This window comes from Leucoraja erinacea, chromosome 28, assembly GCF_028641065.1.
Source record: "Leucoraja erinacea ecotype New England chromosome 28, Leri_hhj_1, whole genome shotgun sequence".
Classification (NCBI taxonomy): Eukaryota; Metazoa; Chordata; class Chondrichthyes; order Rajiformes; family Rajidae; genus Leucoraja; species Leucoraja erinaceus.
Window position 1 is genome coordinate 30,425,504 of NC_073404.1, and position 17,314 is coordinate 30,442,817.

Sequence of the window (17,314 nt, forward strand, 5' to 3'; positions counted from 1 at the left end):
CTGCACACACTAGGGACAATTTACAATTTACCAAAGCCAATTAACCTACAAACCTACACGTCTTTGGAGTGTGGGAGGAAACCGGAGCACCCGGAGAAAACCCACAGGGAGAACGCACTAACTCCGTACAGACAGCACCCGTGGTTAGGATCGAACCCGGGACTCTGACGCTGTGAGGCAGCAGCTCTATCGCTGAGCCACTGTGCCGCTAAAGTAATCGGGTAGTTTTAAAACAGAGATTGACAGATTCTAGATCAGTACGGGTGTCAGGGGTTATGGGGAGCAGGCAGGAGAATGGGGTTAAGAGGGAGAGATAGATCAGCCGTGACTGAATGGCGGAGTAGACTCGATGGGCCGAATGGCCTAATTCTACTCCTTTGACTTATGACATGAATTGTCATGTGTTGGCAAATTAACTCTGCAATTCTTACTTGCTACAGCTTAACAAGATCAATAACCAGGAGATAAATATAAAATAATCAATAATACAGTTAATCAATAACCAAATACGGGGTAACCACAACAGTGCAAAACCGGAGTTGGTAAAGCGAGCATTGTAAGGCAGCAACTCTACCGCTGCGCCACCTTGACACGCGCCACTGTAAAGCTTCCAATCTGCAGAGTATATTTTATTTGTGATTCATGTTTCAGGTCTTTGCAAAGAGAAAGTGGCGACTTTCACCAAAAGCTTCAAGGCGGTTCCGCACTACAGCTTTGCCCAGAACGTGGCCACCAGCGGGGACCTTCTGCAAGCCTATCTCCACCGTCTGGTCATCCAGGAAACGTCGCACGTCTTCAAGCACGTCCTTCCTGTCGAGGGGAAGCCGATAACCAATCAGAAAAACACAGGTAGGTGTCATTAGTCCGCTGTCACGTGTGCCGAGGTACAGTGAAAAGCTTCTGTTGCGTTTCAGCCAGTCAGTGGAACGACAATACGTGATCACAACCGGGCCGTGACCATGAGGAGCTAATCTCAAACGGGCACAGAGTCCGCACCGACCAGGTATCACCCCGTACACACGCACGCACACACACACGTACACACGCACACACACACTATTACACACACGCACGCACGCACACACACACATACACGCACACACTATTACACACACACGCACGCACGCACGCACACACACACACGACACACATTACACACACACACCACACACACACACACACGCACACACGCACATACACGCACGCACACACACACGCACGCACACACACACACGCATGCACACACACACGCACACACGCACGCACACACACACACACACACACACACACACACACACCCACACACTCTCACACACACACACATACACGCGCACACTATACACACCCCACACACACACACCTCACACACGCACACGCGCGCGTAACACACACACACACACACACACACACACACACATACACAAAGACACACACACACACACACACACACACACACACACACTATTACACACACACTATTACACACACACACACACACACACACACACACACACACACCACCCACACACACCCCACACACGACACACACACACACACGCCTACCACACACACAGTGTACATCTCCACAGTGGCAAAATTCAATACAGGTTGAAAAGCAAGAATACAAGACATGACCAAGGAGATGCGGGGGGGTGTGTACAACTGGTGAGATGCGAGGTGCTGCCTGACCTGCTGAGGTACTCCAGCACTCTGTGTCCATCAAGATAAGACTAATTTGTTTATGTGGAGTAAAACAGTGAGGTAACCATGATTAGGCAGCAATTTTACTTCCCAATTACATAGATTAGATAGTGTAAAGATACTCTTAAAGATAGTGGAGTCGGGGGATAAGGGGAGAAGGCAGGAACAGGGATGATCTGGGATGATCAGCCATGATCATTGTGAATGGCGGTGCTGGCTCGAAGGGCTGAATCGGCCTACTCTTGCACATATTGTCTAATGTCTACTGTCAAATTGAAACAGGAAGTGGTGGAGTAACTCAGCAAGTCACTTGCCCAGAGTAGCAGAATCGAGAACCAGAGGACATGGGTTTAAGGTGGGGGAGGGGGGGAAAGATTTAATAGGAACCTGAAGGGTAACTTTTTCACACAAAGGGTGGTGGGTGTGTGGAACGAGCTGCCGGAGGAGGTAGTTGAGTGGGACTGTTGGAAAGTTTAAGAAACATTTAGGCAGGTACATGGATAGGACAGGTTTGGAGGGATATGGATCAAACGCGGGCAGGTGGGACTAGTGTGCATGGGACATTGTTGGCCGGTGTGAACAAGTTGGGATGAAGGGTCTGTTATACACTGTATTGACACCCGAAACATAATCTATTCCTTCGCTCCATAGATGTTGCCTCACCTGCAAGGGTCTCGACCCGAAACATCGCTCCATAGATGCTGCTGCACCCGCTGAGTTTCTCCAGCATTTTTGTCTACCTTCGATTTTTCCAGCATCTGCAGTTCTTTCTTAAACATAGGAATCTGAGAGGTAACTTTTTCACACAAAGGGTGGTGGGTGTATGGAACAAGCTGCCAGAGGAGGTAGTTGAGGCTGGGACAAATCCCAACATTTAAGTAACATTTGGACAGGTACATGGATAGGACAGGCCTGGAGGGATATGGACCAAACACAGGCAGGTGGGACTAGTGTAGATGGGGCGTGTTGGTCGGCACGGGCAGGTTGGGCCGAAGGGCCTGTTTCCACGCTGTATCACTCTATGACTCATTTACTATTGCGCATTTATTCTCTAATCCGTTCTGCAAACACCGATTACATTTTATTTTAATGTCAAATATTTGCAGGCCGCTGCTGGATATTTTCCTGCCTCAATGCCCTGCGCCTTCCATTCATGAAGAAATTCAACATCGAAGAATTTGAGTTCAGCCAAGCCTACTTATTCTATTGGGATAAGGTAATGTACAAAGGTTTTCTGCCGATCTGAGATGTGCCATTTTAAGGAAGAGTCAGACAAGACTTTACGGTGGCGCAGCAGAAGAGTTGCTGCCTCACAGCGCCAGAGACCCGGGTTCGATCCCAACTACGGGTGCTGTCTGTACGGAGTTTGCACGTTCTCCCCGTGACCTGCGTGGGTTTTCTTCGAAATCTTCAGTTCCCTCCCACACTCCAAAGGCGTGCAGGTTTGTAGGTTAATTGTATTCATGTAAAATTGTCCCCAGTGTGTGTTGTTGTGTGCGGACTCGATGGGCTGAAGGGCCTGTTTCCACGCTGTGTCTCTGAACTAAACGAAACTTTCGAGAGTTGCAGCGTGGAAATAGTCGCTACGGCCCAACGAGCCCTCATTAACCAGCGCACTAATGCCACCAACACACACACGAGGGACAATTTGCACGCAATTAACCTACAAACCTGCACGTCTTTGGAGTGTGGGAGGAGACCGGAGCACCCGGAGGAAACCCACGCGGGAGAACGTGCAAACTCCGTACAGACAGCGCCCGTGGTCAGGATCTTTGGCGCCGTGAGGCAGCAACTCTACCGCTGCGCCACCATGCAGCCCCTCATGCTATCTGACCCATTGGGTTCCCCCAACACCCTGTGTTCTATCGATGACCTCGACTGGCAAGGCCACTGATGACCCTGACCCCCCTTAACGCACGTAACATTTCTCTCTCTCCCAGCTCGAGCGTTGTTACTACTACTTGAACGCGTTTGTTGATATCGCTAAAAGAACTGGCGAGGAGAAGGAGCCAGTGGACGGCAGGCTGAGTCAGTTCCTGCTCTCCAACCCTTCCAACGATGGCGGCCAGTGGGATATGCTGGTCAATCTCATCAGTAGGTCACTCGTTCTATGTCGTGTGCTTGTGAACAGTTCATACATTCTCTGGGGGTCTTGGGGCAGTGTACAGGGCGGCACGGTGGCGCAGCGGTAGAGTTGCTGCCTCACAGCGCCAGAGACCCGGGTTCCATCCTGACTACGGCGTTTCTCCCCGTGACCCGCGTGGGTTTTCTCCAGGCGCTCCGGTTTCCTCCTACACTCCAAAGACGTGCAGGTTTGTAGGTTAATTGGCATCGGTTAAATCGTGCCTAGTGTGTGTGGGATAGTATTAGCGTGCGGGGATCGCTGGTCGGTGCAGACTCTGTGGGCCGAAGGGCCTGTTTCCGCGCTGTATGTCAAAACTATAAACTAAACTCTAAGTAAGTTGTTTGCTTTGCAGCGAAGTATGGAATTATGCCAAAGAAGTGCTTCCCTGAATCTCACAGTTCAGAGGCCAGCAGAGCCATGAACAATGTTCTCAATCACAAGGTATGAACCGGTTCCAATGCGCCAGCTGCCTATTTAGTTTCTACGGGTTTGCTACCAATTGTACTTTGAATGTTACTCAACACAAGTCATTCGATGTTTAATATAATGAACAAGGAACTGCAGATGCTGGTTTATACCAAAGATAGAGACACAAATTGCTGCAGTAACTCAAAGGGTCAGGCAGCATCTCTGGAGAACATGGATAATCTGAAGAATGGTCCCAGCCCGAAATGTCACCCATTCCTTCTCTCCAGAGATGCCTCCTGTCCTGCTGAATCACTCCAGCATTTTGTGACATAAAGGTTGGGAGTAGAAACACTGAGATCTGGATTGACTCTTGGTGACAGAATGTCTGCGGGTCTTCACCTTTATTTCACCAGTGTAGACTTGCTCACTTTTCTTTTCTTTCTTCTGCCTCTTAAGTTGCGAGAATTCTGTTGGCGTCTGAGAAAGCTAGTGGACAACGGGTCGTCTAAAGAGGAACTCACGGCCCAAGTGGATGAGATGATCGAACAGGTCAGCTTTTATTCACAACCTCTGCATGTTTGATATATTATGCTATTTCATTTGCCGCCTATTCATAAGTTCCTAAATTCCAGGAGCGGAATAAGGCCATTCGAGTCAACTCTGCCATTCAATCATGGCTGATCTATCTCTCCCTCCTAACCCCATTCTCCTGCCTTCTCCCCATAAACCCTGACACCTGCACTAATCAAGAATCTGTCTATCTCCGCCTTAAAAATACACATTGACTTGGCCTCCACAGCCTCCTGTGGGAAAGAATTCCACAGATTCACCACGGGTTCGATCCTGACTACGGGTACTGTCTGTGTGGAGTTTACACGTTCTCCCCATGACCTGCGTGGGTTTTTTCCAGGTGCTCCGGTTTCCTCCCGCACTCCAATGTTGTACAGGTTTGTATGTTACTTGGCTTGGTATAAATGTAAAATTGTCTGAAGAAGGGATTCGGCCCGAAACGTTGCCTATCTCCTTCGCTCCATAGATGCTGCTGCACCCGCTGAGTTTCTCCAGCACCTAAAATTGTCCCTAGTGTGTGTAGGGTAGTTTTAATGTGCAGGGATCGCTGGTCGGTGGGCCGAAGGGCAAGTTTCCAGGCTGCATCTCTAAAGTAAACTAAACTTGCAGAGTGATACAGTGTAGAAACAGGCCCTTCAGCCCAACTTGCCCACACTGGCCAACATGTCTCAGCTACACTAGTCCCACCTGCCTGGGTTTGGTCCATATCCCTCCAAACCTGTCCTATCTATGTAACCATAAGCTATTGTATAGTTCACTATTCTACAATTCCAATATTAACCCGGGAACATTGAGGTGAAATCACAGACTCCAGGGTTTAGTTTAGAGATACAGCACGGACTCAGGCCCTTCAGCCCACAGAGTCTGCGCCGACAAGCGATCCTCACACACTAGCACCATCCTACACACACCGGGGACAATTCTCAGAAGCCAATTAACCAACGCACCCGCACGTCAGGTGTGTGGGAGGAAACCGGAGCACCCGGAGAAAACCCACGCAGGTCACGGGGAGAACGTGCAAACTCCATACAGACAGCGCCCGTGGTCAGGATGGAACCCGGGTCTCTGGCCCTGTGAGGCAACAACTCTACCGCTACGGCACCGTGCCGCCCGACTGTGCCAATGTGCAGGTAACTTAAAGACAGCTGAGGTGGTGAGGCAGTAGAGTGCGTTGATCACATTAGCAAGGACTTTCTGTGCACATCTGAATGAGGAGAGATCAAAATGAGAAGTGTGCTGTCATTTCCAAACTGGCCAGCAGGTGTCACCGTGAGACTGCGTTCAAGACACAAGGAACTGCAGATGCTGGAATCTTGTGTAGAACACAAAGTGCTGGAGGAACTCAACGGGTCAGGCAGCATCTGTGGAGAACATGGATAGGCTGCATTTCTGCTCAGCACCCTTCACCGGACTGATTAAGGAAGGGTATATGAAGGAACTGATTAAGGAAGGGTATATGAAGGAACTGCAGATGCTTGTCGAGACCCTTCTTCAGACTGAGAGTCAGGGGAGAGGGAGATGAGAGATATAGAACAAATGAATGAAAGATATTTTATCAGCATCTGAAGAAGGGTCACCCATTCCTTCTCGCCAGAGATGCTGCCTGACCCGCTGAGTTACCCCAGCATTTTGTGTCTATATTCAGCATTCACTCAGTGCTGGCTGCTATTTTCAGTCTCATCTCACTCTGTAACAGAGGAATCCCAGCGATTGTTTCTCCGGGAACTAAACTTCAATCTACATTTGGGTTTAAACGGGCCATCAGATTTCTTCCACTCTCTCCTGGATAACGTGTTTTGTGTTAGTTTTAGTTTAGTTTGGAGATAATAAATATGCAAACTGAAAATGGTGCAAAAATACTTTAAATTTAAAAATACCCAGCGAGTCCGCGCCGACCAGCGATCCCCGCACATTAACACGATCCTACACACACTGGGGATAATTTACAATTTTACCAAGTCGACTAGCCTACAAATCTGCACGTATTTGGAGTGTGGGAGGAAATCCACGCATGTCACGGGGAGAGCGTGCAAACTCCGTACAGACAGCACCTGTAATCAGGATGGAACCCGGGTCTCTGGCGCTGTGAGGCAGCAACTCTACCCGCTGCACCACTGTGCTGCCCACATTGTCACAGTAGGTTCATGTGCCATAGGTGCTGAATTAGGCCATGCAGCCCATCAAGTCCTTTGCACCATTCAATCATGGCTGATCTATCTCTCCCTCTCAACCCCATTCTCCTGTCTTCTCTCCATAACCCCTGACACCCGCACTGATCAAGAATTTATCAATCTCTGCCTTCAAAATACTTAATGACTTGGCCACCACCAAAGGGCCTGGTTCCATATACAATACAATACCATTTATTTATAGGTTCAAACGAAATTTGGTTTCTGCAGTCATACAAGAAAAGAACCAAGACACACACCAACACAATTTACACAAACATCCATCACAGTGAATCTCCTCCTCACTGTGATGGAAGGCAAAGTCTTGTCTCTCCCCTGCTCTCCATTCTTCGCTCGATGTCAAAGTCAAAGCCCCCGGCGGGCGCTAGCAAGTCCGCGGCCATTTAAAGCCGCGCCGGGCGATGTAAGGCCCCGCTCTAGGTCGGTTTTAACCCCGCAACTCGGGCGGGAGAAGTCGCTGTTGCCGGTGCCATGCTGTATCTATCATGAATAGTCGTTCATTTGACTGTGTAGCAAGCAAACAAAAGCTTTTCACTGCTTCTCGGTACATGTGAATACGGAAAAGTGAAAGGCTTGGATAGAGTGGATGTGGAGAGGATGTTTCCACTAGTGGGAGAGTCTAGGACCTGAGGTCACAGCCTCAGAATAAAAGGATGTTCTTTTAGGAAGGCGATGAGGAAATTTTTCTTTAGTCAGAGGGTGGTGAATCTGTGGATTCTGGTGAATTGGACTTCACCGATTTGTAATTAGTTTTTTCACTACTGTTATTTTGACCACAATATCCTCCTCGTCTTTCAGCTGTGGTTCAATTATCTGTTATTGGAGTAAGTAACTGTTATCTGCATGAAAAATGTTCCCCATGTTGGGGGAGTCCAGAACCAGGGGTCACAGTTTGAGAATAAGGGACGGCCATTTAGGACTGAGATGAAGAAAAACTTTTTCACCCGGAGAGTTGTGAATCTGTGGAATTCTCTGCCACTAGAAGGCAGTGGAGGCCGATTCACTGGATGTTTTCAAGAGAGAGTTAGGGCTCTTAAGGCTAACGGAATCGGGGGATATGGGGAGAAAGCAGGAACGGGGTACTGATTCTGGATGATCAGCCATGATCATATTGAATGGCGGTGCTGGCTCGAAGGGCCGAATGGTCAACTCCTCCACCTATTGTCGATGTTTCTATTGCAGATCTACAGAGTCATCAATATCTGCCTGGGCACTCCTCCTGAAACCTTCACTTGGGAATTCAGAGACAAAGAGAAAAACTACCATAAGATTGGGCCCATCACACCTCTGGAGTTTTACCAAGAGCATGTGAAGCCTGTCTTCAACGTGGAAGACAAGGTAGGCAAAGAACTTCCTGCAGAGTTGTTGAGTGAATGGATTTTGTTTTACCTTCTCTTTGGCTATTTAATCTCTGGCTGATCGCAGCGCGCATGTTCATTATTATGGGCGGCACGGTGGCGCAGCGGTAGAGTTGCTGCCTCACAGCGCCAGAGACCCGGGTTCGATCCTGACTGCAGGTGCTGTCTGTACGGAGTTTTGTACGTTCTCCCCGTGGGTTTCCCCTCGACTTTGGGATGTGGGAGGAAGCCGGAGCACGCGGTCACAGGGAGAACGTGCAAACTGCGTAGGTCTCTGGCGCCGTGAGGCAGCAGCTCTACCGCTGCGCCACCGTGCCTCCCCATGTTTACAATCTACTTACACAGAACCAACTTGTCCATGCCTACCAAGTTGGCATACTGGGCTTGTCCCATTTGACCTATATCTCTCTAAGCCCTTCCTTCAGATTCAGATTCAATTTTAATTGTCATTGTCAGTGTACAGTACAGAGACAACGAAATGCATTTAGCATCTCCCTGGAAGAGCGACATAGCAAACGATTTGAATAAATAATAATAAGTGTCCGGGGGGGGGGGGTGGTGATTGGCAGTCACCGAGGTACGTTGTTGAGTAGAGTGACAGCCGCCGGGAAGAAGCTGTTCCTCGACCTGCTGGTTCGGCAACGGAGAGACCTGTAGCGCCTCCCGGATGGTAGGAGGGTAAACAGTCCATGGTTGGGGTGAGAGCAGTCCTTGGCGATGCTGAGCGCCCTCCGCAGACAACGCTTGCTTTGGACAGACTCAATGGAGGGGAGCGAGGAACCGGTGATGCGTTGGGCGATTTTCACCACCCTCTGCAATGCCTTCCGGTCGGAGACAGAGCAGTTGCCATACCATACTGTGATGCAGTTGGTAAGGATGCTCTCGATCCTATCCTAGTCCAAATGCCTTTTGAAAGTCAAAATTATATCTGGTTCTATAGCTTCCTCTGGCAGCTCGTTCCAGATACGGACTACCCTCTTAAATCAGTCCCCCCTCTCACGTTAAGCCTGTGCCCTCTAGTTTTAGAATCCTCTACCCAAAAAAAGACTGTGATGTTAACTTTACCCACGCCCTTCATGATCTTGTACACCTCAATAAGTTGAATGAATGAGTGCTTGATTGTCACGTGACAACTAACAGTGAAAGTCATTGCTTGCGTACACAAGGTATACAAAAACTCACCAGGTAAAGGTGGTGACCAAGTCACAAAGTATCCGCAAAGTATTCTCTTCCCTCCCTCACGTTAGTTCCCCCACGCCATCATCCTTCGTTGCCAACCTACTCAACCTCTCCCTGTAGCTCAGACCCTCGAGTCCTGGCAACATCCTCGTGAATCTGAAGCGTGAAGAAGGGTCTCGACCTGAAACGTCGCCCATTCCTCCTCTCCAGAGATGCTGCCTGTCCCGCTGAGTTACTCCAGCTCGTTGTGTCCTGGTTTAAACAGCATCTATAGCTCCTCCCAACACATCCTGTTGAATCTTCTCTGTACCTGCTTCAACTCGTCAGCCAGTTTATTGAAGGATTTTTTTTACCTGTTGTTTTTCAGGTGTGTTTGGTGAACGACCCCAGACCCTTCAATTCCTACGGGAAGCTGTACACAGTGGACTTCCTGAATAACATGTCCAATGCACGTCAGACTTTGTACATTAACCAGCCCATTGAGGTGTTGAAGAAGATGGCAGCTGCTTCCATCGCCGATGGAGAGGTGTGTGTTTTTACAACCTACCCTCTGCTTAGAGTTGGTCATGATACAGGTGTCAGGGGTTATGGGGACAAAATGCAGCACAATGGGGTTAGGAGGGAGAGATAGATCAGCCATGATTGAATGGTGGAGTAGACTAGATGGGCCGAATGGCCTTATTCTACTATTCCATATGACTTTATGATAATTAACCCACTGACCAAACAAACAGTTTTTCGTTTACTTTGGAGATGCAGCGTGGAAACTGGCCCTTCGGCCCATCGAGTCCGACCCAACCAACGATCGCCCTGTATACTAGTTCAATCCGACACGCTAAGGAGAATTCATGTTCATAAGTCCATAAGTGATAGGAGAAGAATTAGGCCATTCGGCCCATCAAGCCTACTCCGCCATTCAATCATGGCTGATCTATCTCTCCCTCCCTCCTAACCCCATTCTCCTGCCTTCTCCCTATAACCCCTGACACCCGTACTAATCAAGAATCTATCTATCTCTGCCTAAAAAATATCCCTTTACAGCCTACACGCCCTTCTGTGGCAAAGAATTCCACTGATTCATCAAAAATTAAACCTTTGAACAAAAAAAAACGTGTTTAGTTTAGAGATACAGCGTGGAAACAGGCCCTTCAGCCCACCGAGTCGGCACTGACCAGCGATCACCACGAACACTAACACTATCCTACACACACACTAGGGACAATTTACACTTACACCAAGCCAATTAACCTACAAACCTGTTCGTCTTTGGAGTGTGGGAGGAAACCGCAGCAGCCGGACAAAACCCATGCAGGTCACGGGGAGAACGTGCAAACTCCGTACAGACAGCGCCCGTAGTCGGGATCGAACCTGGGTCTCTGGCGCTGTGAGGCAGCAACTCTGCCGTTTCTCTCTTTCCCTCCTGTCTCTTATTTTCCCTCTTTCCTCTCTTTTCCTTCCCCTCTCACATTCTCCCCCTCTTTCTCTCCTTCTCTCTCCCTCCCCCGCACCCCATGTATTTGCTCCTCTCTGAAGGGCGAGAACATCCCTGTCTGTGTCGAGTGGCAGAGGAACGGTCTCAGCGGTTCTAGCCCACAAAGTTGGAATCACTTCTCTGAACAGAAGATGGCTCTCTAAGATTACAAACGTAACATTTACCTTCTAGTGGATAACTGCTGGAAAGATTAATCAAAGATAAAGATGAAAGTTTAATAAAAAATAGCCGGAACTATTAGAAAAGTTCTCGATCGTATCAATAGTGAAGCTTTTGTCACAGAGCTATACAGCATGGAAACATTCCCTCTGGCCCAACTTACCCACACCGACCAACATGTCCCATCTAGACTAGTCCCACCGTTTGTACCTTCTCCCCATGACCTGCCTGAGTTTACTCCGAGAACTTCTGTTTCCTCCCACACTCCAAAGAGGTAGAGGTTTGTAGGTTGACAAAAGTGCTGGAGAAACTCAGCGGGTGCGGCAGCATCTATGTAGGTTAATTGGCTTGGTATAAATGTAAAGCAAGCTCTAGTGTGTGTACGATAGTGGTGCTGTGCGGGGACCGCTGGTCGGTGCGGACTCGGTCGGCCGAAGGGTCTGTTTCCGCAAAACTGAGACCCGGTCTGCCCTGTTAGCTGCATGTAAAATATGTTGAAGTAGTTCGGCATTGATGTTTATCTGGTGAAACTTTATTCTTCCAACCTCGCCAAAGCAGACTGTACAAATTGACGTGTTTCCTGAACTGCAAAAATAATATCCTTGAAACACTTCATTGGCAATAATACCTCTCTGCTATGACCAGATGTCATAGATAGTGTGATGAACTTGCCCTTTGTAGAGTCATAGAGTGATACAGTGTGGAAACAGGCCCAACTTGCCCACGCCGGCCAACATGTCCCAGCTACACTGGTCCCACCTGCCTGCGTTTGGCCCATATCCATCTAAACTTAGAGTGACCCGCTGAGTTACTCCAGCACTTTCTGTAGGAAGGAACTGCAGATGCTGGTTTACACCGAAGATAGACATTAAATGTTGGAGTAACTCAGCGGGACAGGCAGCATCTCTGGAGAGAAGGATTGGGTGACGTTTAGGGAGGAGACCCATCTTCATTACGGGTGTCAAGGGTTTCGGAGAGAAGGCAGAGGAATGGGGTTAGGGGGGAGAGATACATCAGCCATGATTGAATTGGGGAGTAGACTTGATGGGCCGAATGGCCTAATTCCTCTTCTTTGACCACTGAACTTATGAAGACACCAGAGACATTTTACAGAAGCCAATTAACCTGCAAACCCGCACTTCTTTGGGATGTGGGAGGAAACCGGAGCACCCGGGGAAAACCCACGCAGGTCACGGGGAGAACGTGCAAACTCCGTACGGACAGCACCCGCAGTCAGGATCAAACCCGGGTCTCTGGCGCTGTGAGGCAGCAACTCTACTTCTGCACCACCATGGTGCCCTTTTGTCTTCTTTTCACCTCCAGCCTTTGTCACTTACTCCACCCATCTGCAAATCCCCCCTCAACTGTATACACCTATCACTCGCTACACTTTGTCCCGCCCCCACCACTCTTTACCAGCATTCTCCCCCCCAATTCCATCAATCTGAAGAAGGGTCTCGACCTGAAACTTCGCCTGTCCATTCCCACCACAGATGCTGCCTGACCCTCTGAGTTCTTCCAGCACTTTGTGTTTTGACTAACGCTGTGAATTATCTTCACTTTTTAGGCCGTCTGGTTTGGGTGTGATGTCGGTAAACAGTTTAGCAGCAAGCTTGGAATCAGCGACCCCAACATGTATGTATAAAACCGTGACACAAAACTGTGACGCACTGATTAATAACGTATTATTCCAACTTGTAAATGAAAAGCAGCAATTGCAGAAACACCCAACGGGTGTTGGAGGCTTCAGGAGAGAAGTTGTGGAGAGGTCGATGATGTGACCAGCGGTCAATGAGCGTGAGGGGGCGGGGAAGACCCGGCGTGGGGGGGACCGCCATGAAAAACACGGGAAGATATTATAGGAAAGATATTGTCAAGCTTGAAAGGGTTCAGAAATGATTTATGAGGATGTTGCCAGGACTAGAGGGTGTGAGTTATAGGGAGAGGTTGAGTTTTCCCTTTTTCTCTTTTAATTTAATTTCAAGTTTTCGTGTAACTCGTGTGTTGTGACTGTCGGCAGACCAATGTCCCACCGGTGATGAATAAAGTTCTATCGTATCGTCGGGAAGCAGCATCTGCGGGAAGGGAAATGGGAAATACTTCAAATGAACGATGTTTCATCAGAGCTGGGCAAGGATGAAAACAAATTTGTTTAAAATTGCCGTGATGGTCGTTAGAATAGGCCCCACCCAAAACATGTCATCCAGAGATGCTGCCTGACCCACTGAGGTACTCCAGCACTCTGTGTACGAACTAACTGCAGATGCTGGTTTAACCCGAAGATAGACACAAAATGCTGGAGTAACTCAGCGGGACAGGCAGCATCTCTGGAGAGAAGGAATGGGTGACATTTCGGGCGCCCAAACTAATTATTTTTAAAATGTGATTTTGTTTTTTCAGCCTGAATCGAGAGCTACTGTTCGGAGTGACTCTGAAAGACCTGGGGAAAGCGGAGCGACTGATGTACGGGGAGTCCATGATGACTCATGCCATGGTTCTCACTGGCTTCACCGACAAGGTAGGCTGCACTGGAGTGGTGGTCTGCTCCCTGCACCCGTTTGGGGAAGGAGACATCTCTTGCTTTCACACCTTACCCTTCCATATCTCTAGACTTGAGAAGGAGACAGACAGACAGAGACAGATAGATAAATAAATGGGTGGCACGGTAGAGTTGCTGCCTTGCAGCGCCGGAGACCCTGGTTCGATCCTGACTACGGGTGCTGTCTGTACGGAGTTTGTACATTCTCGCCATGACCTGCGTGGGTTTTCTCCGAGATCTTTGGTTTCCTCCTACACTCCAAAGACATACAGGCTTTTTGGCTAATTGGCTTGGTATAAGTATAAATTATACCGAGTTGTGTGTAGGATAGCGTTAGTGTGCGGGGATCGCTGGTCGGTGCGGAGCCGGTGGGCCGTAGGACCCGTTTCCACGCTGTATCTCTAAACTATACTAAACCCCCTCTCCACTGACTCTCAGTCTGAAGAAGGGTCTCGACCTGAAACGTCACCCATTCTTTCTCTCCAGTGATGCTGCCTGTCCCACTAAGTTACTCCAGCATTTTGTTTCTATCTAACTGTTTCAATCATTGGATCAGACTTGGTCAATGATTTCCTGAATTAATTTTCTCTCTAATCACTATTTGATAATCTTTGTATTTGCCTCCGACATGGGTTTGAGACATTAAAGACAAGTTATTAATAGTACATAACTGGGGAATTTTCAAAACTGTGTTACCACTGAATGGTATATTATGGGGCCAATTTGTATTGTTGCAGGTATTTCATTTAGTTTATTGTCACGGGTACCGAGGTCCAGTGAAAAGCTCTTTGTTGCGTGCTAACCAGTCAGTGGAAAGACAATACATGATTACAATTGAGCCGTCCATAGTGTACAGATACAGGATAAAGGGAATAAATGTTCAGTGCAAGGTAAAGTCCTGTAAATTTCAATTAAAGAGTCTGTGGGTCTCCAATGAGGTAGATGGGAGGTCAGGACCGCTCTCTGCTTGTTGTAGGGTGGTTCAGTTGCCTGACAACAGCTGGGAAGAAACTGTCCCTGAATCTGGATATGTGCGTTTTCACACTTCTGTACCTCTTGTCTGATGGGAGAGGGGAGAAGAGGGAGTGACCAGGGTGAGACTGGTCCTTGATTATGCTGCTGGCCTTGCTGAGGCAGCATGAGGTGTAGATGGAGTCAATGGAAGGGAGTTGAATTCTTCCCCCCCCCCCCCACTCCCACATTTCAGTCTGAAGAAGGGTCCCGATCAGAAACGTCACATGTCCATGTTCTCCGGAGATACCGCCTGACCCGCTGAGTTACTCCAGCACTTTGTGTCCTTTTTCTAGCATTTAATCTAATGGAGCGTTTGATAGCACTGGGCCTCTACTCGCTGGAGTTTAGAAGGTTGAGGGGGGTGGTGGGGGGGGACCTCATTGAAACTTACAGAATAATGAAAGGCACAGATAGAGTGGATGTGGAAAGGATGTTTCCACTGGTGGGAGAGTCCAAAACCAAAGTTCACCGCATCAGAATTAAAGGGCTCTCTTTTAGGAAGGAGGAGGAACTTCTTTAGTCAGAGAGTAGTTAATCTGAGGAACTCATTGCCACAGAGGGCTGTGGAGGCCAAGTCAGTGGATATTTTTTAGACAAATTCCTGATTAGAAGGGGTATCAAACGTTATGGGGAGAAGGCAGGAGAATGGGATTAGGAGGCAGAGATCAGCCATAGTTGAATGGTGGAGTAGATTCGATGGGCCGAATGGCCTAATTCTACTTCTTGAACTTGTGAACTTGTGAATCCCAAACGGCCTATTGATTATGTTGATGCACGTTGAATATCTTTGCTGGAAGTCTTGTTGATCGTTTGTGCTTGTGTTCTTTGGCATGCAGGGTGACGATGAGGCAGAGTACGAGAAATGGAGAGTGGAAAACTCATGGGGGGAAGAAAGTGGGAACAAAGGTAAGTGTTCAATGTGTAAGAATGGACCAGCGTCTCACAGTTTGAATCCGGATTAAAATGTGGCTCTGACTGGCAATGTTGTGCTTGGATTAGGATCGTTGCAGGAACAGCAATCATTCGATGTGTAGGAAGGAACTGCAGATGCTGGTTTAAACCATAGACACAAAAAGCTGGAGTAACTCAGCGGGACAGGCAACATCTCTGGAGAAAGGGGATAGGTGAAGTTTCCGTAGTGAAATACAACGCATGCCCTTCGGCCCACCGAGTACGTACCAACCAGCGATCCCCGCACACTAACGCTATGTGGAGGCCATTGGTAGATATTTTTAAGGCAGAGATAGACAAATTCCTGATTAGAACGTGTGTCAAGGGTTATGGGCAGAAGGCAGGAAAATGGGATTAGGAGGCAGAGATCAGCCATAATTGAATGGACTCGATGGGCTGAATGGCCTAATTCAACACCTATAACTTGTGAATGGCTGTTGGCCTTGCCGAGGCGATGTTGATTTTTTCAAGCGTACACCTGTCGTACTTTCTATTGCACCTTCGCCATAACAAGATTAAACTCTCTGTTATAAAATTCTTAAGTGATTGGAAAGGCTAGATGCAGAAAACATGTTCAGGATGTTCGGGTTCACAGTTTAAGAATAAGGGGTTGGCCATTTAGGGCTGAGATGAAGTAAAACTATTTCACCCAGAGAGTTGTGAATCTGTGGAATTCTCCGCCACAGAAGGCAGTGGAGGCCAATTCACTGGATGTTTTCAAGAGAGAGTTAGATTTAGCTCTGAGGGCTAATAGAATCAAGGGATATGGGGAGAAGGCAGGAACGGGATACTGATTTTGGATGATCAGCCATGATCATATTGAATGGCGGTGCTGGCTCGAAACATAGAAAATAGGTGCAGGAGTAGGCCATTCGGCCCTTCGAGCCTGCACCGCCATTCAATATGATCATGGCTGATCATCCAACTCAGTATCCTGTACCTGCCTTCTCTCCATACCCTGATTCCTTTAGCCACAAGGGCCACATCTAACTCCCCCTTAAATATAGCCACTGAAGGGCCGAATGGCCTACTCCTGCACCTATTTTCTATGTTTTTGCCCACCCATTCATTTCTCTCACCCTGTGTGTTTGATTTGACAGGTTACCTGATCCTGTCGGACACGTGGTTCGATGAGTATGTCTTTGAGGTGGTGGTGGACAGGAGGTTTGTGCCGGCAGAGATTCTGAAAGTACTGGAGCAGGAGCCCAGAGTGCTCCCGGCCTGGGACCCAATGGGGGCTCTGGCGTGACGAATGTTCTCACCTCGCAGGCACTCCAAATACAACTCGTCTTATCAGCTAGCTGCAGATCGAAATATCTTAATTCTTCCGTTTAGCGGGAACTTTTTTCTTCCGATGGCGAACTATTAATGTGGGGTAATAAAATTTGTGGACTTCAAAGTTTAAGTGTTCTTATTTGGATTCAGATCAGTTTAATGACATTGATAACGGTATGAACATTGACTTCTCTAACTTCAAGTAACCCTTGCTTTCCCTCTCTCTCCATCCCTCCCACCTTCCTAGTTCTCCAACCAGTTTCACGGTCCTCCTGATTAAAGTTTACTGATTGCATGCCTTGTCGTCACCTGCTCCGAGCTAACAATGATCGATTCTACATTTCCCTGGAACTT

The 17,314-nt window shown here is 48.2% G+C and overlaps 1 protein-coding gene across 1 annotated transcript in view; it reads left to right on the forward strand.

Annotated features, from left to right (window-relative positions):
* Positions 1-17,084, forward strand: part of blmh (bleomycin hydrolase) — a 19,283-nt gene extending 2,199 nt beyond the window's left edge. The window contains exons 2-12 of the mRNA XM_055658154.1: positions 652-849; positions 2,808-2,917; positions 3,642-3,795; positions 4,179-4,267; positions 4,691-4,783; positions 8,176-8,331; positions 9,898-10,056; positions 12,749-12,816; positions 13,582-13,699; positions 15,571-15,640; positions 16,786-17,084. Of these exons, the coding sequence (XP_055514129.1) occupies positions 652-849; positions 2,808-2,917; positions 3,642-3,795; positions 4,179-4,267; positions 4,691-4,783; positions 8,176-8,331; positions 9,898-10,056; positions 12,749-12,816; positions 13,582-13,699; positions 15,571-15,640; positions 16,786-16,934 (1,364 nt within the window). The 3' untranslated portion in view covers positions 16,935-17,084. The remainder of the gene's footprint in view (positions 1-651; positions 850-2,807; positions 2,918-3,641; positions 3,796-4,178; positions 4,268-4,690; positions 4,784-8,175; positions 8,332-9,897; positions 10,057-12,748; positions 12,817-13,581; positions 13,700-15,570; positions 15,641-16,785) is intronic.
* The last annotated feature ends 230 nt before the right edge of the window (positions 17,085-17,314 follow it).